The sequence below is a fragment of the Martes martes genome, assembly GCF_963455335.1.
Source record: "Martes martes genome assembly, chromosome: 12".
Lineage (NCBI taxonomy): Eukaryota > Metazoa > Chordata > Mammalia > Carnivora > Mustelidae > Martes > Martes martes.
Window position 1 is genome coordinate 43,623,612 of NC_137900.1, and position 27,486 is coordinate 43,651,097.

The 27,486-nt window shown below is 39.8% G+C and overlaps 1 protein-coding gene across 1 annotated transcript in view; it reads right to left on the bottom strand.

The window, feature by feature from the left end:
- Positions 1-27,486, bottom strand: part of TTC39B (tetratricopeptide repeat domain 39B) — a 123,037-nt gene that overhangs the window by 79,962 nt on the left and 15,589 nt on the right. Inside the window, exon 2 of the mRNA XM_080819607.1 lies at positions 6,555-6,589. Coding sequence (XP_080675733.1) covers positions 6,555-6,589 — 35 coding nt within the window. The remainder of the gene's footprint in view (positions 1-6,554; positions 6,590-27,486) is intronic.

The following is a 27,486-nucleotide window of genomic DNA, read 5'->3' on the forward strand; positions in this document are numbered from 1 at the left end:
AGTTGATCACAATTAGTTGATCTAACCTACTAAGAAAAAACAAAATAACCTTAAAAACTTTATCCCGTTGTAATCTACAATTTACAGTTCAAAAGAGAAAGAGTAAAGAAGGAAAAAGGAAAAAGTCCCTAAGAAATGCTATGCTACAGGGTCCCTGGGTGGCTCAGTGGGTTAAAGCCTCTGCCTTCAACTCAGGTCATGATCGCAGGGTCCTGGGATCCAGCCCGGTGTCAGGCTCTCTGCTCAGTGGGGAGTCTGCTTCCCCCTTCTCTCTGTCTCTGCTTGCCTCTCTGCCTACTTGTGTTCTGTCTGTCAAATAAATAAATAAGATCTTTAAAAAAAGGAAAAAAAAGAAATGCTGTGCTACAAAATATTTTTATTTCCATCGTAAGCTTCTTATCCCTCGGTTAAAAATGTCTATTTCAATTTCTGGAGGTAAGGATAAATTCACAGTAGTTCTTGCACATGAACACATTCATCCCCACTGCATTCACATTGCCTCAGGACTCGATTCAACACGTCCACATTTCTAGGTAAGGATAAATTCAAAAACTTAATAAGATGCTATGGAATATAAGAGATCACTGCTGCGAACACACTACACCTGCGTCTAACAGTCTCTGAGTAAAAAAGAAAATCTTAATTAACTAGTACCCCCACCAGGGCCCTCCAGTTAATTAGATTTTTGTTCCATGGCCCCCTATGGTTTTTATGAAAAAGAGATTCATCAAAAACACTACCAAGTCATGGGGGCACGTAGGTGGCTCAGCGCGTTGAGCATCCAGCTCTTGGTTTCTGTTCAGGTCATGAACTCAGGGATCCTGGGATCAAGCCCCGTGCTGGGTTCCAACACGGGACTCTGAGTGAAGATTCTGTCCCTCAGCCCCTCTCGTGCTCTCTCTCTCTCAAATAAATAAATAAAATCTTAAAAAAAAAAAAAACCCACTACCAAGTCACAAAGATTCCAAGTGGTTAATCTATGCTCTCCATGTGGCGGAACCCAAGGATCCTCGGTGACCCATCTTCGCTTGGCCCCACAAGTGTGTCGGGTAACTCTGGTATCCCTCAAAACCCAGAGCCACTGCCAGGCTCCTATCCCCATCTCTCTTTTGGAACCCCTGAAACATTTTATTTATTCTTTGTGTGTCATATCACAGTCAATTTATAAACAGACTCTTTTTATACCCACCACTCTACTGTCAGAGATGGTGGTTGTGCAGAGAACCAAGAACACGCCAGCAGGGAATTGTTAAATCAGGAAGCAAGACCGCTAATCCCTCTGGCAAATTTCTATAGATCATAACATGGGTCTAATTTACAGTCCCTCCCCAAGAGGTCATTTCCTTATGCCAACCAAGTCAGAAAGGTCCCAAACAACTTTAATTTTTAAAAAGGACCCATTCAATGTGCCACTAACTGTTAAAGAAAAAGTCTCTTCTTTCCCCTTCAGTTCTAATGGTGGAGATGTTTGTGTGATCGAGCAGTTTGCAAACCTAGCAACTTCCCAAAATAGTCAGTTAAAATAACACAGTGGTTACCACAAAGATTCAGAAGTAGAAAAATCTATGTCTGCAGTGGTAAATCCATTAAGCAGAAAAAGAGAATAGGAAATAGTTTTCTTTTGTGGCAACAACTTAAGGCCTCCCTCATCTGTTAGCTTGCATCTTTTCATTAGAAATTCAGGAAAAAATATTCACAGGAATAAATTAATCATCAGGTTGGCATGGGCACCATATCTTGCTACAGAGAAGTTGAAGGCTCACTACTGGCACTAGAAACATGAAACCAAAATGTGCGGCTCAATCAGCATGAGGAAAAAGAGCTCTACTGAGTTTAGCAGCTAATGGGTCATGAAAGGAATGTCATGGCATCACAAATTTAAGAGGAAACAAGAGAAAAATATTGACAAACTGAAATAAGGACAAACGAAAGTTCACACACATACAAAAAATAACTGAAGAATTGTTGACAATTAACATGTATTTGTAATCACAGGGAAAACAATTTGTTAAGGGAAAAAAGACTGAATAATGGATTACTTCTGCAATATTTTTAATTTCACAAAGGGTCAGTAACACAGGAGACTTAAGTACAGAAACACCACATTCTGTGTTGAGGAAATAAAGGAACCATCCAAGTGAGGTTTCCCCATGAATGAAGTATATCCTACTAACTTTCAAAATGTCATTTTAAAACATTTCTGGTGATTCTAAAATTCCCTTAATATATGTGACACAAGTCTCTATCTTCTTAAATGGAATATATTTGATATAATTTAACCATTTTTCAACATCTTAGAGACAGAATTATGAACATGATCTTCTCATTGGAGACTGAACATCAGTCAGGATTGGGGGGCGAGGGAAATAGGAAAGTGCCAATATTTACTGAGCACCTACTATGTGCTTTACTCCCATTATCACATTTAAATTAAATTTCATTTTATTTTCCCATAAATCTATGGAAGGATGAAGAAGCTGAGACTCAGAGAAATTAATTCCATGCCTCCCAGCCAATAAATGGGACATTGGGACTGAAGTGCAAGTTAGCCTTTCAAATCCGAGGGCTGGTCTCTCCAGAAAGATACATGTAGTTGTATACACCTAAGCAAGGTAAAACCCTGAGGTTGTGCTTTGGAGTGCCATGACTGTATGACACATTTTCTTTCTTCTTTCACTGTCATTTCTTGTCACAATCAACAAGCTGACCTCTAAAGCTACCTCCTTACCATACTTTCCATAACTCCAGCAAAATTATGCCAAAAAGCAAAGTTTAATAGAACCAGGTTAAAATTAATTGTAATCAGACTCTGGATGGAGGCCATTACTACAGGTAAAGAGCACGATTTTTAGAACATGAACTCTAATATCTACTTTAGCCACCCATTCTGGCTTTGGACTCTATTTCAAAAAGGTGAGGTTCTCTCTTAGGGGATGTATTACCATAATATATCTGGTGATATATTACTATAAGGTGTTGCTACATACCAGAACATGTACCAAGAACATTTTGGAAACATTAAAAAGGAAACACATAATTGTTTAAGAGACTGTCTTAAGGGATATAAGAAATAACATACACCAGAAATCTAAAAGAACAAGATAAATTCCAGAATGGGTAAAACTTTGGGTTTGCTAACCTATGCAGGACAGGGAAGTAAAAATTAAAAGAAGAAAGAAAATGCTTGTGGATATATACAGCCAAAGAGAGGCTGGAAGAAGCAATGAATGGAAAATAAAATGCTAGATACTTCAGAAGTGACGTGGTGTTCAAAAGCATCACCATTACAGAGGTCATTGTTGGGACACTGTTCTTTTAAAAACAAGTCATACTAACATTGAAACACCTAAAACAGTTGAACAAAGAGTAATTTTTATGCAAACACAGACACACAGATGAAAGGAACACAACAGAAAGCTTAGAAACAGAGCACCATTATTTTAATGAATTTATTATTTGATAAAAGAAGCATCATACACAAATCTTCTTTCTTTCCCAAACAGCTAATGGTGTTGGAATAGTAGGCTAACAATTTTAGGGTTGGCATGAGATAGGGACCTAAATTAAATCCAGCTGCATTAAGTGCAAGGGTTTTTATTTGGTTAGTTTCCGTTCGTAGTTCAACTATCCCTTTACTGATTTTCTGCCAACTGGATCTGTCCATTTCTGAGAAGGGCTTTGAAGGCATCAACTATGATAACAGAGTCATCTATTAGTTTTTGCCTCATATACTCTGATGCTCTGTTGTAAGACACATACACACCAAGAACTGTCACATCTTTCTGGAGAGTTGATCATTCTACATTACGTAATATCCTTCTTAATCTCTGATAACCTCCCTTACTTTGAAGTCTGAAATTAATTTGGCCACTCCTGCTTTTTTTTCATTAGAGTGAGCATGGTATATTTTTCTCCATCCATTTACTTTTAATCTATATGTGTCTTTGTATTTACGGTGAGTTTCTTATAGACAACATGTAGTTGGGTCATGTTTTTTGACCCATGCTGATAATCTCTGTCTTTTAATTGGCCCATACAGACCACTAATACTCAAAGTGACTAGTAATATGGTTGGATTAGTCTCTACCATATTTATTACTATTTTCTATTTTTTGCCCTTCTTTGTTCCTATTTTGGTCTTCTACTCTTTTTCTACTTTCTGTGATTTTAATTGAGTATTTTATATGATCTTATTTTCTCTCCTTTCTTACATATCAGTTATGTATCTTCCCTTCTCTTGGTGATTGCCCTAGAATTTGCAATACCCATTTATGACTAATTCAAGTCCGTTTCCTAATACTCTCTGTACTACTTTCACAATAATTTTATAAATCTAAAACTGTCCCAAAATAAAGAGCTTATTTTTTTTAATCCTAACCACAATTAACTTTTTCTTTTTAAATCACATAAACAAACTTTTATTCAACAATATAAACATTAAAACTTTTGGACAACCTAAAAGTGTGTAACTAACATAAGGAAAAATAGCAATTAGGGAAAATATTTAAACCAAATATAACAAAAGATTGGGGTGTCTGGGTGGCTCAGTCGGTTAAGCATCTGCCTTTGGCTCAGGTCATGATCCCAGGTTCCTGGGATCGAGCCCCACATCGGGCTCCCTGCTCAACAGGGAGCCTGCTTCTCCCTCTCCTTCTGCCTGCTGCTCTGCCTACTTGTACTCTCTATCTCTGTGTCAAATAAATAAAAAAACCTTTAAATAAATATATATATATAAAACAAGATTAAACTGTATATCTGTTTTAAAGTTCATAAGTACGTAAGACAGAGAAAAAGTTTAACATGTAAAAGAAGACTAGAACTTATATAAAAGGAACTACAATGTGGTAAACCATGGTAATAAAGAAAAATTTTAAAAACGTAGGAATTAGTTATTATTTGAGAAGCAAAACCATTTCAAATAGCACCCAGTGGTGATGTTACTTTTTTTTTTTAAGATTTGTTTATTTATTTGAGAGAGAAAGCAAAGGTGAGCAGAGGGAGGGGCAGAGGGTGAGGGAGAGAGAGAATCTCAAGCCGGCTCCTTGCTGAGCATGGAGCCCAATGCAGCGCTCAATCTCGCGACCCTGAGATCACGAGCTGAGCCGAAACTGAGTCAGACGTTCAATCACTGAGCCACCCACGCACCCTGTGATGCTACATTTTAAACCACTTCACTTACACAGTATTGGTAACCACATAAATTGATAATAAAACTCTTTTGAAAGTACTACGGAATAAACTGTGTCCCCCAAATTCTCGTGCTGAAGCCCTAACCTCCACTGTAATGGTGTTTGGAGATGAAACCTTTGGAAGATAATTAGGTTTAGATCAGGTCCTGAGAGTGGGACTCCTATTATGGGATTAGTGCCTTTGTAGGAAGAGGACTCTGTCTGTCTGTCTGTCCTGTAAAGACCCAAGAGAAGGCAGCCATCTGCAAGCCAGGAAGAGTGCTCTCACCAGAACCTAACCATACTGGCTCCCTGATCTCAGACTTCTAGCCTCTGGATCTATGAGAAAGTACATTTCTATTATTTAAGCTACCTAGTCTATGGTACTTTGTTACGGTGGCCCAAGCTGACTAATTTGGAAAGGCAATTTGAAATATATTGGGAGCACCTGGATGGCACAGTTGGTTAAGCCACTGACATGGTTTCACTGACATGATCTCAGGGTCCTAGAATCAAGTCCCCCTATCGGGCTCTGTACTTAGCGTGGGGTCTGCTTTGGATTCTCTCTCCTTCTGCCCCTCCCGCTCATGCTGTCTCTCTCTAAAATAAATAAATAAAATTTTTAAACATATTGCATATAACAGTTGTGGTTCAACAACCAGGGCTGAAGAAAAAAGTCACTGATTCTTTTAAAACAGAAATAAAATGAAATTTTAACTGGAAAAAAGCAAAACAAAACAAAACAAAAAACATATTGCATATAATAATAGAGCAATAAAAATCTCCCTCCTTTATAATCCAGTAATCCTACATCTGTGAAGTTAATCTTTGGACATAATTAAAAAACATGACAAAGCTATATACATGAAAATACTCATTACTTAGTTTTAAGTTTTTAAAATGGTTAACAACCTAAATGTCTAGCAAAGGAGAAATGGATAATTGTGGTGTTCCACTTGATCTAACAGGATATCATATAAAATCAGTACAAAAATGACGCAGACTTACAGGAAATGCTTTTAATAAAATTGAGTGCACACCAAAAGCGAAATCCTCAATATGAGGTCACACATGTAAAAATATGTGAACAAGATGTCATAGGGTTGGGTATAAACAAATAACGTTAAATTTGTTGGAAAACATTTCTTCTTTTGTTTTAGTTGAATTAAGGTTACAAGAAATAATACTCAAAAATAGATTTGCTAGTAACTCTAGATAGATTGTTTCTTAAGCATTAGCACATCATAATTCTTGAATTACAGAGAAGTGATCTCTTTCTTGGAGTAGTCACAACTCTCAAAAAATAATAAAGAAATATTTACACATTTTACATAAGAGGGCCATCAATTTTTCTTTACTATATATTTTTATCATGTTACTACTCACATAGAGATGGTTTCCATTGCATCTTCAAAGATGTCCTAGAGGGGAACAAAAATATAGTGAGTTTCTCAGGAATTAAGAACTCCAAATATAGAGAAAATGAGTATGTACAGAACTGCAGGGGTGAGGGTTAGGGGCAGTCTGGGTGGGATGCAGTAAATTCACACAACTTTCACTAACGGCCTGTCTTCCTAAGAAATCGAGCAAATGAATTTCAGTGAGGTTTAATTTTTTTTTTTTTTAATAATTAAGATTGAGAAAACTAGCAATCACACTGGGCTTCGTTGAAGAATGTGATTTCTTTAATGGAACTATTTTTCACTCCTCAATTTCATTCAACCAGATACAGAATAAAACAACACCTGGATTTGCACAATTTAGTCTTCTCTTGCTCCATGGCCAAGTTAGTATCCTCTGGGCCTTCATTTCACATCCAGCTCCACCAACCTCCTGGCTAGTCTTCCTGCCACCAACTTTCCCGGGTTAATCTGTACCAAAGAAGACAGCCCTTTCCCTCGTGCCACTGGCCTGCCTGTTCAAAAGCTACAACAGGAAAAAACCCAAGTGCATACTAATATGCACTTACAAAGCCACACACACACCTCACACTGATACACATCAACACACACTCAAACTCACAGTCATACATACATGTGCACACAAATTCACATCCACTCACAAACTTACACGCACACAGAGCTCCCTCATGGCTGTGAAAATCAAATCAATGCTCCTCGTTCAGATATTTGGGACCCACCACAACTTAGTCTGATCTTCAAAGCATCTTACTCCCTACATCTGTGCCACCACCACCATACCCAAAGCACAGGACTCACAGCTGTATTCTTTCCCTTCTTTTCATAAGTTCATGCCATGTCACTGTCCTAGACCTCTTTACAAGCTTTCCATTGCAATAAACAATAACAATAAACCCGAAATCCTTCCCATGATCTACAGAGCCCCAGATGGCTCTATCACCCTCTGACCACCTCTCCAGTGACCTGCACTCTGGCTCACCCCATTTCGTGTGCAGGTCTGTCTTTCTCTTCCTTGAACAAGCCAAACTCATCTCACACCGCTCTTCACCGTGCTCTCCTTCCTAGAATGCTCTTCGCCCAACTCTTCCTGTGGCTGACTCATTCTCACCCTTATATGCCCAGCTCAGAAAGAGAATGTCTCTAATAACTTCAATTAAAATTATTAAGAATAGCAGCTTATAATTTCTCATCATCTGATTTATTTCATTCATAAAATTTATCAAAATCTGTAATCATCTTGTTTACTTCCTTGGTTACAGTCTATCTCCATCAGAGCAGGTTCTTACTTCTTATGACTACAGAAACATCACCAGGGCTGGGCACAGTAGTTGCTCAATAAATACAAGTGACCTAATGAATGAGTAAACTGAGCTCAAGCCATCAAGGCACTGATTACATCACCTCATTTACAGCTATGATGCAGAAATGAGGAAAGAGGGTTATAGAACTTTTCCCTTGTGTGACAATGGATACTAAACAATGTTTAGACTACATCAAGCTCTTCATTTAGGCAGGAAAGGAAAAAAAATGTATAAACACTAAGAAGAAACAACACTGTAAGTAGTGGCAGAAATTCAGACTTTGGGATCCCTGACCCACTCATCTATTACATTAGGAGTTAGGTAGAGTCAAGGGCAACTCAATCTTAATCACACTCTTCCTGCAGCAAAAGCAAAAGTTTATAAACCAACTAGAAGAGAAATGAGCTAGTCCTAAAGCAAAAGAACCTAAGCCAAGAGTGAAAAGATGCTTCTCTGGGCTCTATTAAAAATGACCAATTAGTGGGGGCACCTGGGTGGCTCAATGGATTAAGTGTCTGCCTTTGGCTCAGGTCATAATCTCAGGGTGGTGAGATCAAGCCCTGCGTCAGACTCTGTGTTCAGATTCTCTCTCTCTCTCCCTCTGCATGCCCCCCCACACACATTCACTTTCTCTTTCTCTCTAAATAAATAAATAAATAAATAAATAAATCTTTTTTAAAAACCCTAATTATAAATAGACTCCCTTCTCCAAATCAAAGTTTGGTACCACTGATTCTGTCACTTTGAATCCCAGCATAATGTCTTACATGCTGGCACACAGGTTATCATGCAAGAGGCTACGGAGAAGGAGATAAATCTGCTCTCCAGGAACCCCAATCTGCTGTGATGACATCAACTCACAGTCCCTCTGGCACCACCGTTACCCCAACCTGGGCTGACCTTTCCCAATTAAGGGGGAATGTAAAGATCACACTCCTGGAAGGTTACTAGGCATCCTTCCCCTCCTTATAAACCTTAACCCAAACAGGGCACACTGAAAACACGGAAATACTTATGGAGTGACCTGCAAGAGGTATAACTCGGAAAGCCATCTCCTAATCTCAAAGGAGCTAAGGCAGGGCACCTGGGAGACTCAGTAGGTTAAGCATCTGCCTTCAGCTCAGGTCATGATCTCGAGGTCTTGGGATCAAGCCCTATGTCAGGCTTCCTGCCCAGCGGGCAACATGCTTCTCCCTCTCCCTGCTCATGCTCTCTTCCTATCTCTCTCTCTCTCTCTCAAATAAATAAATACATAAAATCTTTTTAAAATATAAAATAATAAATAATAAAAGGAGACAAGGCTTTTATTCTTATGCAAGAACTACTCCCTCGGAAAAATAAAAACTAAAGTATATCAAATAAGAAACATCTTCATTACAATAACATCTCTACTTTTGTCATCTGCAGAGTTCTCTAAATAAAGCGTACTATACAACATGATGACCATAGTTTACAATACTGCCTTGTAGATGGGGAAGTTGCTAAGAGAGTAGATCTTGAAAGCTCTCACTACACACTTGCGAGGTGATGGATAGTGTAACTAACCTTATTACAGGGCTCATATCACAATAAGTACATGTATCAAATCATTACATTGTATGTTTTAAACTGACACAATACTAAATATGAATTACATCTCAAGATAGAAGTTGGGGAAATTTTTTTTTAAAAAAAGAATGTGAGAAATCTATTCTTTCCATTTAGATGAATAATGGAAATTGAATAGAATACCTCCATGAGGAATGGAAAAAATCAGGACGCCTGGGTGGCTCAGTCAGTTAAGCATCTGCCTTCAGCTCAGGTCATGATCTCAGGGTCTTGGGATCAGTTCCACTTTGAGCTCCCTGCTCGGCAGGGAGTCTGCTTCTTCCTCTCCTTCTGCTAACTACCCCCTGCTTGTGCGCTCTCTCGCTCTCCCTCTCTATCTCTGTGTCAAACACATAAATAAATTCTGAAAAAAAAAAGAAAAGAAAAGAAAAGAAATGGAGAGAATCCACCAGAGTTCTAGGGTATTATTCTTATAAACTAGAGATGAGAAAGAGAGAGAGAAAAAGAACTTTGTCTATGAAGGACAGACAAAAGGTGAAATTTTTTTCATTTAAAAAGAGGGAAAGGTGGGGCGCCTAAGTGACTCAGCTGGTTGAGCATCTGTCTCTTGGTTTGGGCTCAGGTCGTGATCTCAAGGTCATGAGATCAAGCCCAACCCCAGGTTCCCATTCATTTAGAAGTCTGCTTAAGATTCTTCCTCCCATCCCTCACGGGGCACCTGGGTGGCTCAGTGGGTTAAAGCCTCTGCCTTTGGCTCAGGTCATGATCCCAGGGTCCTGGGATCGAGCCCCATGTTGGGCTCTCTGCTCATCAGGGAGCCTACTTCCCTTCCTCTCTTTCTGCCTGCCTCTCTGCCTACTTGTGATCTCTGTCTGTCAAATAAATAAATAAAATCTTTAAAAAAAAAAAAAAGACGACTCTTCCCTCCTCACTCCTGTGCCCCCTACCCTCTGCTCGCATGTGCTCGCGCGCTCTCTCTCTCTCTCTCTAAAATAAATAAATGAAATCTTCATATTTAAAAGAAGAAAGGTAAAGAGCAGAACTAAGATTGAACAAGTGCCTATAACGTGCCAAGCATTTCACAAAAGTTATTTCACTTGCTCCTCCCAATTCACAGCAAGTAAATCCGGGTAAATCATAGGTAATTACCTGATCAATATTATAGGGAAGGAACTGGGATTCAATCTCAAATCTTTAACTGCCAGGTATTTTTTAATGTCAAAATTATCCACAACTTGCAACTCAGGCAGTTGGGCAGGAGAGGTAAGAGGATGGGAGGGGAAGGGACAACATATCTTCTCAAAGTCATACAGCAACATTGTTGAAAAATTCCTCCCAGGGACTGTCTCATTCTCTAGGAGAATATCCTTGTGCTTGAGTTGCCTATTTACTGTCTGATTGGAATGCAGGCACTATGAGATTACATATTAACTTCTAGATTTCTCAATAGCAGGAAAACCTTATAGACTATAGTTTTATTACCCTGCAGGACTTTACCCGGGTTTACATATGACCTATAGCAATCTTAATCTACCATTGTTTTTTAAGCCTATAAATACCCAGTTCCTCAAATACTCTTTGAATCAGTTTGCCATCTCACTGGTTCCCCCCACTGATGGGTCAAATAAAACTTTGACATGTTCTTTTCATATCTTTGTGGGACTTATATTTGTAATTTGTGGAAAGTACACATGAACAGTGACAACACACTCTCTCCCTAGGTACGTGCAAATATGGTCTCCCAGATCTGTGGGAAAACAGATGTGGATTCTGCTGGGGGAAGAGACACCAGCAGTCACAGACCTCTGCTCAGACCTCAAGTAGCACATACCCAGGAGCCAATGGGTTTCTTCTCCGTTTCTCTACATTTTGACACCCAGTTCAAATTCTACCCTCTTCTGCTGCTGCCGTGGGAGCTCTCTTCTTCTGTGGATTCCCATCAAGACTTTTAGGCCTGGCATTAGATCCACTAGTCAACAGCCTCCCACCCAGCACTATGTACATCCACATATATTCTCCACAGAGCATAATTAGATTTCTCTACCTATGGTCTCTTTGCTTCTCCACTCACCACCAACTTCCCCGTGCTTCTCCATTGCTGATTTTTATTTCCCCAGTGATCACCACAAGCTGTTTCCCTTAAACTTTCCAGGCCTGGATAGGCTCACCAGGTGGACTCCAGCAGAAACACATACACTCATGGAAGCATCCAGAGTCCTTCTGGTTGAAAGACAGTAAGAGAGGAGAGATCATGCTGCTGATAAATATGACACGCTCATAGGAAAGCCCCTGTGTTTGGTTTCCTCCTGGAAGGCTGCTGCATGTGCCTTCCCCAGGCCCACGCTGGGCCAACCCTGAGGAGCGGCTACCCTTGAGCAGTGTATCAAATGCTTATTTGAGCCACATCTGGCTCCTAATCATGCATTGCCTCAAAATGGCACCTGACTTTTTCCAGAGCCTATCTTGTCTCCCTGGCTGGAGTCAAGGGCCATCGTACTCCTTTTGAATCCACTTTACAATCCAGAATACCACTTTGCACTTCATAGACTCAGCAAATAATCATTGCTGACTGGCTGGCTGAGCACCCTTGTCTTAAGAGGAAAGGTCCTTACCTTGAGAGGTTTTATTTTGCAATTTAGAAAATGGGCTAACCCTGTATGTGACAGATCCCCTGGAGGACCTTCTGGATGCAAGGCTGGCACTCCAGAGCCCACTCCTACAGGGTCGGGAGCCTGAAACCTCCCCCTGTCCCCAGACAGATGGGAAGAGACACAGAACTGAGGAAGGGGAGGGGGGTCGCTGCATCAACTACTAAGGCTTTTTTAAGCAATTTCACCTTAATTTGTTACATTCATCATATTCCGAGTGGCAAAATGCATGCAAGTGCATTTAAGTGACAGCAGGTTTTTAACAAATGTCTATTTAAGAATCTTAAATAATGAAAATACCAGTGATGAAAAGGTTTACATTCTGTTAATCCCTAGTGGGGCATTGCAAAGAATAAAGATGACAAATACGCTATTACCAGTGGTAATTTAAATACTCTGTATTGAGGCACCTGGGTGGCTCAGTTGGTTAAGGGTCCGACTCTTGATGGCAGCTCAGGTCATCATCTCAGGGTCGTGAGATGGAGCCCGACCTTGGCTCTGCACTGAGTGTGCTTGGGATTCTCTCTCTCTCTCTCCCTCTCCCTCTGCCACTCCCCCACCCCCAACACACGCACAAGCACACTCTCTCATAAATGAATGAATGAAGGAATAAATGAATAAATGATAGATAAATAAATAAATACTCTCTATTCAAACTTCCGAAGAGACCCAATGGATTTACAACTTTTGAAGCCTTTCCTTCTAAATTTTATTTCATTTTGCAGTATGAGAAGGATTATGTGGCAAATGTTACTCCAAGAAAAAGTAGGAAGAAGCATGATGAAAACTAGGTGCCATGAATCCAAAAGGCTGAACCACTTCTCTGGGCCTCTTCTATTCTCCCTTACCTCCTCCTCCCCTTCTTCCTCCTCCTCTACCTCTGCCTCCATTTTTCCCTCTCTGATATGGATGACTTCCTGGGTCTGTTGGCCGATGCTACCATGTTCTAATTGAACTGTTGTTCTTTTTAGGATGACAAGGTTTGGTGGGGTTCTGTAGACACCTTCCTCTCAGTAAGAGACCCCCAGCCCCACACCACAGCATCAGACACTCTTCACTGGAGCTTTCACCCAACATTCCATTCTACTGATCAATGAAGCTGTGTGTTTGGTACCATGGACTCAAAGAACCCTAGTGCTGCCAAGAACTCTGACAAGTCACAGATACTACCCCTGGCTCTGGGGCACGTCTGGATCATTCCCAGGACATGAGACATAAAGAGGATGTCCAAACCTCCCCCAAGACCAGGGCACAGATTAAGAGCCATGGGTGATGGGGTCCTAAGGGCTGCAAATATTCCTCTGCATGGCATTTCCCCCCTGGTGATCCAAGATGTTCAAAATGGTTGTTGAACCACTATATTTCACAACTATATTGTACACCTAATATAACACTGTATGTTAAGTATAATGGAATTAAAATAAAATAAAATTTAATTTTTTAAAAATGCTCAAAATGGGAAACCAGACTGATATCTGTTGTTATAGTTTTTCACAGTGACATACCAGGAGGATTTTTCAGATATTAGATGTAAATCTTTTCACACATAAGAAGAAGAGGCACATTGCTAGTTAAAGGAATCATATGAGAAATAAATAAACTTGAGGGACACCTGGATGGCTCAGTTGGTTAAGCAGCTGCCTTCGGCTCAGGTCATGATCCCAGCGTCCTGGGATCGAGTCCCACATCGGGCTCCTTGCTCGGAGGGGAGCCTGCTTCTCCCTCTGCCTCTGCCTACCACTCTGTTTGCCTGTGCTTGCTCGCTCTCTCTCTCTAACAAATAAATAAATTTAAAAAAAAAATTTAAAAAAAAAAGACATAAACTTGAGTGATATTATTCCCCACTATAATGTCAACAAAGTATTGATTTTTCTAAATCAGGTTACTTCATTTAAAAGAAATCTTTATTGGGGCACCTGGGTGGCTCAGTGGGTTAAAGCCTCTGCCTTCAGCTCAGGTCATGATCCCAGGGTCCCAGGATCGAGCCCCAAGTGGGGCTCTCTGCTCAGTGAGGAGTGAGTTTATTTATTTATTTATTTATTTATAAATAAATAAATAAATAAATAAATTTATAAATAAATAAATAAAAGACATCTTTATTGTGTGTCCATCAAGTGACTTTTAGAAGAAAGACTGGGCAAAGAATTTTTTTAAAAATATATGCACCCTGAGCTCACCTCTCAGGAATAATTTTTCATTCTGCTCACACCTGCCATCCATTTCTCTGCAATCTGTCAAGCTCAAAAATGAGTCCATGGCTTTCTGGAGCATATAAATCCCAACAGCATCCAGAAGGCTACCACCAGCTGTGTCTTACATGCAATGCTATTTTTTTTTTTTAATTTCATATCGTATGAGGGAGCAGCAAGGCCCTGAAACCTACTGAAGCTGAACACAGAGCCCAGCTTCAGCATCTCCATTACTGAGTAGGAAGGATGCAAACACCGCTCACATTCTTATTAGAGGATTAACATCAAGCAAGTTCTCTGTGAAAGCTTAACTGACCCACAGGGCTCTTAATCAAAGGGAAGGAAAGCAACTGGGGCCCATACACTAGACACTCACATTCCGAGTTCCCACCTGGCATTTGCAGTGAACAAAATGTGACCCTCCCAAGGTTTAAAAAGATTAGACTACAACATAATTCTCAAATGTGGCAGATTTAAAAAAAAAAAAAAAAAGACAGTTCATCTTCTGAATCTGCCCAGAAGGTTTGTAAAACCTGATTTTGGAATCGCTTCTCGGCCTTTTGGCTAAGATCAAGTGTAAAACCCGATTTTGGGGGGATACACAAAGTAAAAAACTGGAGGTTTTCAAATATTATTCAAATCGGAGTTTTTTAGGGACACTTGGTTGGCTCAGTTGGAAGAGCATGCACTCTTGATCTCAGGGTCATGAGTTTGAGCCCTAGGCCGGGTGGAGATTACTTAAATAAATTCTTTAAAAATAGAGTTTTTTAAAATTTTAATGATATAAATAGTAAGTCAGCTGCCAGAAGAAAAAAAATTGAGTCTTAGAAGATGGTTTGTTAAGCAGATGCCTTTAGCTCAGGTCATGATCCCAGGATTCTGGAAGCAAGCCCCACATCAGGCTCCTTGCTTAGTGGGCAGCCTGCTTCTCTCTCTCTGCCTGCCGCTCCCCCTGCTTGTGCACTCTCTCCCTCTCTCTGACAACTAAATAAATAAAATCTTTAAAAAAAAAAAAAAAGATTTTATTTTAAACACTTATCACTTGAGATTGAAAATAATTTCACACACTCTCCAAGTACAGCATTAATGTAGTTCTCTAGTTCCTCTCATGCCAGAAAAGTACTCTCATATTATCCCACAAGTTGTTTTAAGTTTCACATTTACGAAAAATTACAGATCTGATAGTGAAAACTGGGGATACAGAATAACAGTTCAGTAGGAAGGATTACCTTAAACACAAAAATAAACTGAGCACGTATTTACTAAGCAACCATGCCACGTTGGTGAGTAAGGTTTTATTCAATGATTCACTCAAACATCACACTGGTTTAGGCCCGGAAGTTCTATTTAGACCTGCCTGTGTTGGAACCTCAGCTCTACCCAACTCTGGACGGTTCTCGCCCTCATAATCCTCCACTTCCCTGTCTGTAGAATGGGGATTCCAACCACCTCCTCGGAGTGTTGCAAGGATGCTAGTGAGATAATGCATGTCAACACGTCTGACTCAAAACAGAATCAGTAAATACGGTGCCACAGGATACTAGATGCTCAGCTGTGGGATCAATCAGTGAACTCACAAGACAGACCTGGGATCCTTCAATGAATTTCCTCGATAACGTTCACACTAAAGATTCTGCATCCTCCTTTGGAAGAGAGACAAAAAACTGGATGTGGGAATATTTAGAGCAAATAGGTGCTCAAATATGTCAACTGCCTTTACTTCTCCCCTCTTAAAATGCCTTCATCTCATATCCGTTAATGCCCAGACCCTTCCTATTGGGTGCGTTACCCAGCATGATAAACATAACTTATGGGTACAGAGCCCAGGACCTCCCCTCACTGGGAAGCAAAGTGACCTTGGCCAACAACGTGACTTTAGCCAATACACCCAACCTCTCAGGGTTCAAGCCTCCTCATAAGTAAAGCAGAGAGGATGGCACAGATATCATTCCTTACTCAAATTCCTAAACTCTCTGAATTAAACAGAAATCTCCCTCAGTAAGGCAGCTCTTTGTCCATTATAAATGCTAAAACAAAATCAGTAAGATTGGCATTCAGAGAGACTGCATCTAAAAGGCATGCTGGGCCTTTCAAAGTTTGAGCCAAATCAGTGGTACTAACTTGATCCTCAAAAGCTACTTAGTGTGGGGTCACCTGGGTGGCTCAGTCAGTTGAGCATCTGCCTTTAGCTCTGGTCATGATGCCAGGGTCCTGGTATCAAGCCCCGTGTCAGACTCCCTGCTCAGCCAGGAAGCCTGCTTCTCACTCGGCCTGCTGCTCCCCCTGCTTGTGGTCTCTCTCTCTCTGTGTCAAATAAATAAAATCTTTAAAAAAAAAAAAAAAAGAAGAAGAAGAAGAAGAAGAAGCTACTTAGAGTGTTAAGTATCAAGCACAGCAGCTCACACAATGATTCTCGGGAAATTCGGAGAACTTCTAGTCAAGCACAGAGAGACCATGAGAATTAAAAAGAAACCACCAGATGTCACTCTCACAAACAACAACTGAATTGGACAGCACTGCTTTAGTTTCTAACACATAGAGGAGCGTGGCAAAAAAAAAAAAGAAAGAAAAGAAAGAAAGAGAGAAAGAGAGAGAGGGAGGAAGGAAGAGAGGAAGAAAAAAACAGTTAACTTTATGAAGGGAGGGAGGGAGAGAAGAAGGAAGAGGAAGAAAGAAACAGTTAACTTTACAAAGGAGGAAAAGAGTTTCCCTTTCTGCATTTCATTATAAATGTGAAGCTGAGTTGCAGCTATGGCTGGGGTTAAGCTCTAAGATGACCCTTTAAAAGGAAAATTGTGTATGGTCAAAATCAACATTGAACAAATCCTGTAAATTACCGTTATAAAATAGAGTACACGTGGCTTTGGATATAATCTCACAGAGGAATGGCTATATAACAAATGTAACATGTGCATAGTAATGTCTGGTGTGTAATTAAGAGTACATACGCAGGGGCAGCCGGGTGGCTCAGTCAATTGAGCATCAACTCCTGACTTCAGCTCAGGTCATGATTTCAAGGTCTTGAGATCAAGACCCGCCTTGGGTGCTGCACGCAGCAGGGAGTCTGCTTGAGATTCTCTCTCTCTCTCCCTCTTCCTCTGACCCTTCCACCTCCCCAGCACACTCCTCACTGGTGTGCACACGCATGTGTGCTCTCTCTCTAAAATAGATAAATAAACTTTTTTTTTTTTTTAAAAAGAGTACAGGGGCGCCTGGGTGGCTCAGTGGGTTAAAGCCTCTGCCTTCAGCTCAGGTCGTGATCCTGGGGTCCTGGGATCGAGCCCCGCATCGGGCTCTCTGCTTGGCGGGGAGCCTGCTTCCCTTCCTCTCTCTCTCCGCCTGCCTCTCTGCCTACTTGTGATCTCTGTCTGTCAAATAAATAAATAAATAAAATCTTTAAAAAAATAAAATAAAAAAAGAGTACATATGCTAAATGTTTTTTACAATTGTGTATTATTGAATTTAACATAAATAACTACATTATTTTACTCACCAACACATAGTCCTCAGCTACTATTTTTATGGTGGTAATAGGAACCTTGCCAACCACTTAACATGTCAAGCACTCCAGTCCTCTGGTGCCAACCCCACTTAATCTATTGTAAACAGAACAAAATCAAGGGCATACCGTTTTTGCAAGGGAATAATTTTACACAAAATAAGCAAACAGCAACAAACAGAACCAACAGGCTGAGTTTTAACATTTTAAACTACTGAATTTTGAAACCATCACTAGTAGAAGTATTTTAAAATTAAAAGAAACACAGCTGGGATGCCTGGGTGGCTCCATCGGTTAAGCATCTGCCTGGGATCAAGTCCCACATCGGGCTCCCTGCTCATCGGGGAGTCTGCTTCTCCCTCTCTCTCTGCCCTTCCCCAACTCCCACTTGTGCTCTCTCTGACAAATAAATACACAAAATATTTAAAAGGAAAGTAACACAGCTTATAGCCTCTTCCTATGAATAAATAATTATAAAGTCCATTTAACAACATCCAGACACTATACTCGATTCTTGGATGCTTATTTCTGATTCACAGACAATCATAAAAAGTGAGTTTTTCACCTCTACTATTACTACTACTACTATGTTCTCATAATAATAGTAACACATAACACCACTGAATGCCAATCTTTAACATCTATTAACTCATTTAATCTTCATAATGACCTTATGATAAGAACATTATTATGTCCAAATTAGAAACCAAGACTCAGAGATTTAATTAACATATCCAATAGCCCACAGCTGAGCCTCAGTTTCTCCATCTGTGCAACTGTTTTAATACCACTTAATTTATAACATTGTTGTGAGGTTTAACCAAGATAATGTGTTTAATGCATCTAACACCGCAATTACACAGCAGATACTAATGAACAATTTTTTCTGTTATCATTAAAATGTTCCTGCAGGGGTGCCTGGGTGGCTCAGTCATTAAGTGGCTGCCTTCAGCTCAGCCCATGATCCCAGGGTCCTGGGATCAAGCCCCGCCACCGGTTCCCTGAATATATAAGCAGGGAGTGTGTTTCTCCCTCTCCCTCTGCCTGCTGTTTCCGCTGTTTGTGCGCGCTCTCCCTCTCTCTCTCTGTCAAATAAATAAATTAAATCTTTTAATAAATAAATGAATAAATAATAAGGTGTTCCTACAGCTGAAAGTCCAGTGCAGCCTAAAGATGAGCACAATGAAACCTCTTGTATCATCTTGCTGGACCCTCAAATTTTCCAGCCATTACAGAAAAATGGCAAAGTTAGCATTCCCTTTCATAGCTCTACTCTTAAGTAAATGCCTTGAAATAGACTGCAGATTCTTGTCATTTAATATGAGTGATCAGAACAGGCAGTTCCTGAAGAATACAGCTTCAAAGGAGACCTTGAACTGAGAAAACCCAAAATTCAGGAGAGATAAGGAAGACTTGAACTTAAGTGGGTTCCAATCCCAGTTTCATCACTCACTAGCTCTGTGACCTTGGGTGAGCTACTCTCCTTCTCTGTGCCTCAGTTTCCCATCTCATGGATTGTCCATGAATTAAATGACACAGCAAAAAGCATGTGGAACAAATACTGAGTACAAAACACTAGTTATTACCCGATCATTGTTGGAACTTGTATCTCCTAAAGGCACTGGTGAGTGGTACTGTGTGCTACAGCTTGGACAGTTGGGGAGTGGGTAGGGCACAACACTTGGCACTAAGAATGCTTGCTTGTTCTACTCCCTCTGGTTGATATGTCCTGGTGTCCCCAAACAGATCAGTCCACCACAGCAAACCCTTGCACCAAATCTAGCCTACTGCCTTTTTTTGTAAATAAAGTTTTATTGGAATACTACCACACTCAATCATTTACATATTGTCTGTGGCTGCTTTCCACAGTTTAGTGGTTGCAAGTGAGACCACATGTTCTACAAAGCTGAAAATACTATCTGGCCTTTTACCAAAAAAGTTTGCTTATACTTACACAAATGGATAAAACATTAAATTTCCTTCCCTATCCCATTCTATGTTTTGAGGCTAGAGTAAGAAATAGATGTGGAAAAAAATCTATTAAATATAGGTTATTTACCAAAAGCCCACAGCCTTCAAGCTCTAAATTCAAGAGGGAAATAAGCCTAAGAACATAGGCTGTAGAGTCCCCACCATCATCTCCATCATTTATTGACTATGTGTGGTCTTGCAGAAGTTACTTAGAGTCTCTAAGATTCATATTCATCATTGTAAAATAGGAACAGCAACAATACCAAGCTTGTGGGGTTGAAGAATTACACAAGATGTATGTAAGGTTTAGCTTGGTATCTGGTCTATAAGTACTCAGTCATGTCACCTCTCATTAAATTATTACTTTTGTTGTTAATACTGCAGAGAAAAGTTATGTGTCCAAACACTAAACCACTCAGAAAGCACTTTGCCTCCCAGGGTATCTACCCTCATGAAAATTATAGGTACTAGCAAAGCAGAAATGTGGAAATTTGTGCTTTGGGGGCATTCTAAGGGAGAAAAGGCTAAGACTCCAACTTAATCATTTCTCTCAAGACTAAATTCTTCTTCAGGAGTGCCTGGGTGGCTTAGTCAGTTAAGCATCTGTCTTCAGCTCAAGTCATGATCCTAACATCCTAGGATCGAATCCTGAATCAGATTCCCCGCTCAGCGGTGAGCCTGCTTCTCCCTCTGCCTGCTACTTCCCCCTGCTTATGCTCTCTCACTCCCTCTCTCTGACAAATAAATAAAATCTTTAAAAAAAAAAAAGGAAAAGAAAGAAAGAAAATTTCACCAAGAAGCTAAATGCCTTACCTACACATTTGTATAATGTAGAGAAATAAACTTTACATTTTAAGACATTAACTGTATCAATCCCATCATAACTGAAATGCTGATGTGTTGGTTTCTAACAAGAAGCAAATAAAGGGAGCCTGGGATGCTCAGTCCCTTAACAGCCTACCTTCAACTCAGGTCATGATCCCAAAGTCCTGGGATTGAGTCCCACATCAGGCTCCCTGCTTGGCGGGAAATCTACTTTTCCCTCTCCCTCTACCCCTTTTCTCCTGTTCGTGCTCTCTCTCTCACATGCTCTCACTCTCAAATAAATAAAATCTTTAAAAAAAAAAAAAAAGAAGCAATTAAATACGGAAACTTACTCAAACTAGCAGGAGAGGCTGCCAGAAGGAATTAGTATAGCAGATCATATAATTAGTATCTTGAATATGTTATGCATCAAAAAAAATTTAAGAATTTAAAATTCTAAACATGTAAAAGACAAAAAAACTAAAAATCTAGTAAAACTAACACATTAAAAAAGAATTTAAAATAACTGTAAAGGGGGTACCACAGAGCAGATGCATTTGAGACTGATGCAAATGTTCAATATCTCCATTATAGTGGTGGTTAAATGGGTATACACAATTGTGAAATTTAACTTGTACACTTAATATGGATGCATTTTAATGTATGCAAATTATACCTCCATAAAGTTGGTTTTTAAAAGAATTTGGAAAAAAGCTAATATAAAAAATTTCCATATAAAGTGTTAAAAATTTGGATACTGATATCATAAGAAGGGTATTATAATAATGGTGTCAGTCTGCAGCTCTCCTTACATGCCAGGCACTGTTCTAAACACTTTTACATGTATTAACCCATTTGTTCTTCTTAACAACCCTCTGAAGTGGCTTAGTATTACCTCCACTTTACAAATGATGAAACTGGACACAGAGAGGTTAAATAACTTGCCCAAGTCACAAAGCATCTATAAGTGACAGATCCAAAGTTCAACTTCAGAATTTGTGATTTTATCCACTGTCATTAAAACCTTTAAAACTGGGTACCTGGGTGGCTCTGCCTTCCACTCAGGTCATAATCCCAGGGTCCCAGGATCAAGTCCTGCATCAGGCTCCCAGCTCAGCAGGAAGTCTGCTTCTCCCTCTGTCCTTCCCCCTGCTCATGTGTGCACTCTTTCTCGCTCTCAAAAATAAATAAAATCTTTAAGAAAATAATAAAACTTTAAAACTGGGGCACCTGGGTGGCTCGGTTAATTAAGCATCTGCCTTTGGCTTAGGTCATGATCCCAGGTTCCTAGGATAGAGCCCCACGCCAAGACTACCCCCAACCCAGCCCACCCCCCCAACCCCCACCCCGTGGGCTCCCTGCTCAAGGGGAGTCTGCTTCTCCCTCTGCCTCTTCCCCCAACCTCATGCTCTCTTCTCTCACTTACTCTCGATCTCTCTGATTAAAAATGAATAAATCTGGGTGGCTCAGGGCCAACAGCAGATGCTTAACTGACTGAGCCACCCAAGTGCCCCTGGGCTATTCTGATTAATAAGCTACAAAACTGTGATGGAACACATCAAATCTCTGTCACTATGAGAATATATAAAATATTTAGCTTGTTTATACAGCAAGCATTATATGCTTTGCTTTTTAAAATATTGTCTCATATAAACCAGATAGCATTGCTCTAAAAGAAGTACAATTATCATCCCAGAGCTAATAAATGGTTTATACACAGGCCTCTCTGACTCCATAGACTACGCTCCTATCCATCATGCCAAGAAATCTGATAAGTAGTTCTAAAGTTATCTGAAAGGAAAACAGGATTTTCCTGGACAAATTAAAGCTGTGGAATTGGTACAGGAACGTACATATATGTTCCTGTGCCACAGATATAGATAGAGAGAGAGAGAGAGATCAATAGAATATAATAAAGAATACAAACACAAATTTCTTTATATATAGGAATTCATGATTCAGTTACATATTTCAATTGGAGAAAGAAAAATAAATTATTTAATAAATGTTACCAAGTTAATTGGTTTCCTATTGGGACAAAAATAAAATCAAACTCATACACAAATTTTGATATAGATTAAGTATACACACAAGTATACACACATAAGAGATGAATGTATGGAGAATTTTTTTTATAATCTTGAAATAGGAACAATCTTTCTAAGACAAAACCCACAAAACATAAAGAAAAGAATGAAAAATTTGGTTACATGAAATTTTTAAACTTCCAAGACAAGCATATAGCTAGGAGAAAATATTTAAGGCTCCTTTACCAGACAAAAAATTACTATCCATAATAAGTAAAGAAATCTCACAGGGCAATAAGAAAGAGACAACCAAAAAGCTCAATAAAGGATGTGAAAATACAGTTCACTGAAGAAGAAATCCAATAGCTAATAAACTTGGAAATATGCACTTAAAAGGTGGCTCAGTGAGTTAAGCCTCTGCCTTCAGCTCAGGTCATGGTCTCAGGGGCCTGGGATCGAGTCCCACATCGGGCTCTCTGCTCAGCAGGGAGTTGCTTCTCCCTCTCTTTCTGTCTGCCTCTCTGCCTACTTGTGATCTCTGTCTGTCAAATAAATAAATAAATAAAATCTTTAAAAAAAAAAAAAAAGATGGGGGGCACCTGGGTGGCTCAGTTGGTTAAGCGTCCAACTCTTGATCTCAGCTCAGGTTTTGAGCTCGGGGTCCTGAGTTCAAGACCTATGTTGGGTTTCACACTGGGGTGTGGAGTCCACTTAAAAAAAAAAAATGCACCTAAAAAGTAGTAGTACTTTGTCCATATGACTGACAAAAATGTACGCGACTGACTGATAATGTCCACACTTGGCAGAGATGCTGGAAAATGAACATATACCTTTGTTACAGTCTGTTTATAAGTCAGCCTTACAGTTATCTATTTTAAAAATTAAATGCATATATATTGGCACAGTAATAGTACTTCTAGGATTCTATGCTTTTACAGTATTTATATACATATACATTATGGAACATATTATTTCGGGGAAAAAATTAGAAATTACCTAAATGATCTTCTATACAGAAATAGTAAATAAATAATGATACAGTTACATTACCCAATTCCCTTCAGTCATTACATAAAGAATAAAGCAAAGAGTGGAAATATCTCTAAGATATATTAAATGAAAGCCTCATCATAGGAAAGGTGTATGTATATACTTATAAAAACTCTACCACAGATTTCTTCTGAGGAGAAGGGAGGGAATGGTAAAGGAAAGAACATGTTTTGACTTCTGCATCATTTAGATCTTTCATAATAGAATGCTTTTATGTATTATTTGTATAATGTAAAAAAGAATGAACACTTAGAACAATATAAAAAAAAGGTTAAAGTATTACTTCAAGATAAGCAGATTCAACATATCTAGGAAAAAACTCCTCCACAGTAAAGTAACATGACTTTTCAGCTGAATTTGTTTCATACCCCAGTTACCGCCATGTCCAGGATAACCAAACAGCATTTTCAGTCCCTAGATAAGTTTTTTAAAAAACTCTTTATTTAGAAATAATTTTAAACTTAAAGAAGTTACCAGAATACGAACAGTAAAAAGAACACCTGTTTGCCATTTAAACAGATTCCTCTATTATTTACACTTTGCCCTGTTTGCTTTTTTCTACCTAGCTACCTAGCTACCATTTCTCTGAACCATTTGAAAGTAAATTACATCTATTGTGGCCCCTTGCCTGTGAATCTTTAGGGTATATTTCCTAAAAATAAGGATAACCTCTTATATAACCACCATACAGTTATCCACTTCAATTAACTACCTAAAACTACCGTCCATATTCCAATTTTGTCAACTGACCCAGCAATTTTCCTTTTTGGCATTTTTCCCCTATAGTACATGGTCTATGTAACAGTCATGTCTCCTTTACCCCCTTTGATCTGGAACATTCTCACAGTCTTTGTCTTTTACGACATTGCTATTTTTGGAGTACAGTGTCCCTCTCTCTCTCTCTCTCTTTTTTTTTTTTTTGTAAATAGAATCTTCATTTAAAGTTTCTCTGAGGGGCACCTGGGTGGCTCAGTCAGTTAAGCATCTGCCTTTGGCTCAGGTCATGATCCCAGAGTCCTGGAACTGAGCCTTGCTCCCCTGCTCCTCAGGGGAGTCTGCATCTCCCTCTGCCTCTGCCTCTGCCCCTCCCCCTGCTTGTGCACACTCTCTCTTTGTAAAGGAATAAATAAAATCTTTTCAAAGATAAAAATAAAAAAGATGAAGTTTCTCTGATGCTTCCCCATGATTAGACCCAGGTTATGCTACTAGAGAAGGGACACCGTGTCCCTTGTCAGGTCATTTATATCTAGAGGCACAGATGTTCATCTGCCATCACTGGTGATATTAATTTTGATCACCTGACCAACGGGTTGTCTGATATCTCCACTGCCAGTTACTATTTTGTCTTGCAGTTAATAAGGAGTTTGTGGTGAGACAGTGTAAGACCGTGTAAATAGGGGTACTTTGGTGGCTCAGTCAGTTGAACATTCCACTCTTGGTTTTTAGCTCAGGTCATGATCTCAGTATTGTGAGATCAAGCCCTACACTGGGCTCTGTGCTCAGGGGAGGAGACTGCTTAAGATTCTCTCTCTCTATCTCTCTCTGTCCCTCCCCCCAATTATGCTTGCAAGCACATGCTCTCTCTGCCCCAAATAAATGTTAAAAAAAAAAAAAAAGGACCATGTAAATATTCTCCTTATCCAAATCTGTCCCTAGATTCAGCACCTACAGTGATAGTTGCCTGACTCAATCTTTACTATGATAGCTAAAGACTGATTTTCCAAATCCAGCACTCCCTCCTTTTACTGAAAGTGCAAGCCCTCTCATATCCCCCATTTATCTACCTAGTTAGTAATCATTAATATGGGCTCAAGGAGTCCTATTACTTAAAATGGCTTGTACACATCACTGCCATAATTATTTTTGTGCTCAAATTGTCCCAAATTTGGCCTAGGCAACATTTAAACTTCTCACCCTTTATCTCCTCTGAGCATATTCTAATACTTGGAACTTGTTTACTATGAGAATTCTGTTCTGCCAAGGAATCTTACAAGGTTAAGCCACATCTAAACTTTAGCTATAATATTCAGTTATTGTTCTGATTGTCCTAATGAAAACTGAGGCTCCAGCCACCGACTTACACACTAATGTACATTACAAAATGGACTTTATTACAATGAGAATATTAAAGGTCTGCCTGATTTGCCACCACTTGAAGCTGTTTCATTACCAATTCTTAACTGTTTACTCATTACTCTAAATACTTAGAGGGGAAGCTAGAGAACTGTCAGCATTTATATCAGAATAATAGACCTCTAAACTATAAAACTAAGTCTCCTTAACTCATTTCTTTTTAATTAAGGGAGAGCTATCTATAGTGAAAACTGGCAAAAATGTGCAGCCAATCTGAAAACAAAAAACTGCCAAAATTAAGAGTCTGAGAAACATCTAGAGACAACAGAAGAAATCAATGGTAACAGAGTTTTGCTTGGGTCATAACAGACATTGGAGAAACTTCAATACACTTCATGGAGAGGAGCTCCTGAGAGCCTTACAGATTTGCAGCTGTGGAGGAAGTGGACTGACTCTGGGTGACCATTAAGCTACCCAAACCAAGATACACCTGTACCTGTACAAGAGCCAGAAGGCTAAGGCCATTTTCCTGCCCCCTTCTGACCCTTTCTGCTGTCAAACAAAAGTGAGGAAGCTGAGGTAATTTTATATACTTTTTTTTTTTTTAAAGTAGGCTCCGCATCTAGCATGGAGCCCACTGCAGGACTTGAACTCATGACCCTAGATCAAGACCCAAGCAGAGATCAAGAGTCGGATGCTCAACTGACTGAGCCACCCAGGCATCCTGGAAGCTGAGGTCGTTGCAAAAGCAACGCTCCAGCGTCCATTTTCCAGCTTCCTGTGTATAAAAAGCAGTGGCAATCAAAGCTTCTGGATTCTGGATTCTTGATCCCTGAATGACAGCTACTGCAAAGTGCCATGAACATTTAGCTCTAGAATCTTCAGCCAAGGAGTATAAGCACCTCCCCTTAGTGAGTCAGCTCTGGTTGGGGCTGAAGGTCATTTCTGGAGGCTCAGCCTAGAGCTCCTCCTTCAGGCCCTCTGCTCAGTTTGTGAACACCTACTTCCCTTCTTAAACTCATGTTACTTAAATGACCCACAGCAGTTTCTGTTTCCTGCACTGTCAACCTGATGGAGACAGATGACACGGAGAAAATAAACAAGATGACACAGACTCTGATTATATCAAAGAGGAAATACACAGGATGCATAACAGAGAAAAGACAGAGGCTGCTTTGAAGACAGAACCTCAGGAAAGCCGCACTTGCAACCTGATCTTTAAAGTGAGCATGGCAAGTTAAGAAGGAGCTGGTCATGTGAAGGGCTAGTTGAAACCTGCCAGGCTGGGGAAACATGCAAGAGCACAACGGTGGCAAAGAATGGGGCACGTTCAGGAGATCTACTGGAAGATAGGGTGGGCAGAACAGCAGGTGAGCCAGAGGAGGAAGGCAAAAGCCTGACCGCATAGACCACAGGAAGGAGCATGCATTGTATTCTCTTTTTTTTTTTTTTTTTTTAAGATTTTATTCATTTAGGGGCACCTGGGTGGCTCAGTGGGTTAAAGCCCCTGCCTTCAGCTCAGGTCATAATCCCAGGGTCCTGGGATCGAGCGGGCATCAGCATTGGGCTCTCTGCTCGGCGGGGAGCCTGCTTCCTCCTCTCTCTCTGCCTGCCTCTCTGCCTACTTGTGATCTCTGTCTGTCAAATAAATAAATAAAATCTTAAAAAAAAGATTTTATTCATTTATTTGAATGAATACAAGTATTCATATATTCATATAAGAGAGAATGAACACAAGTAGGCAGAGCAGCAGGCAGAGAGAGGGGGGGAAGCATTGTATTCTAACC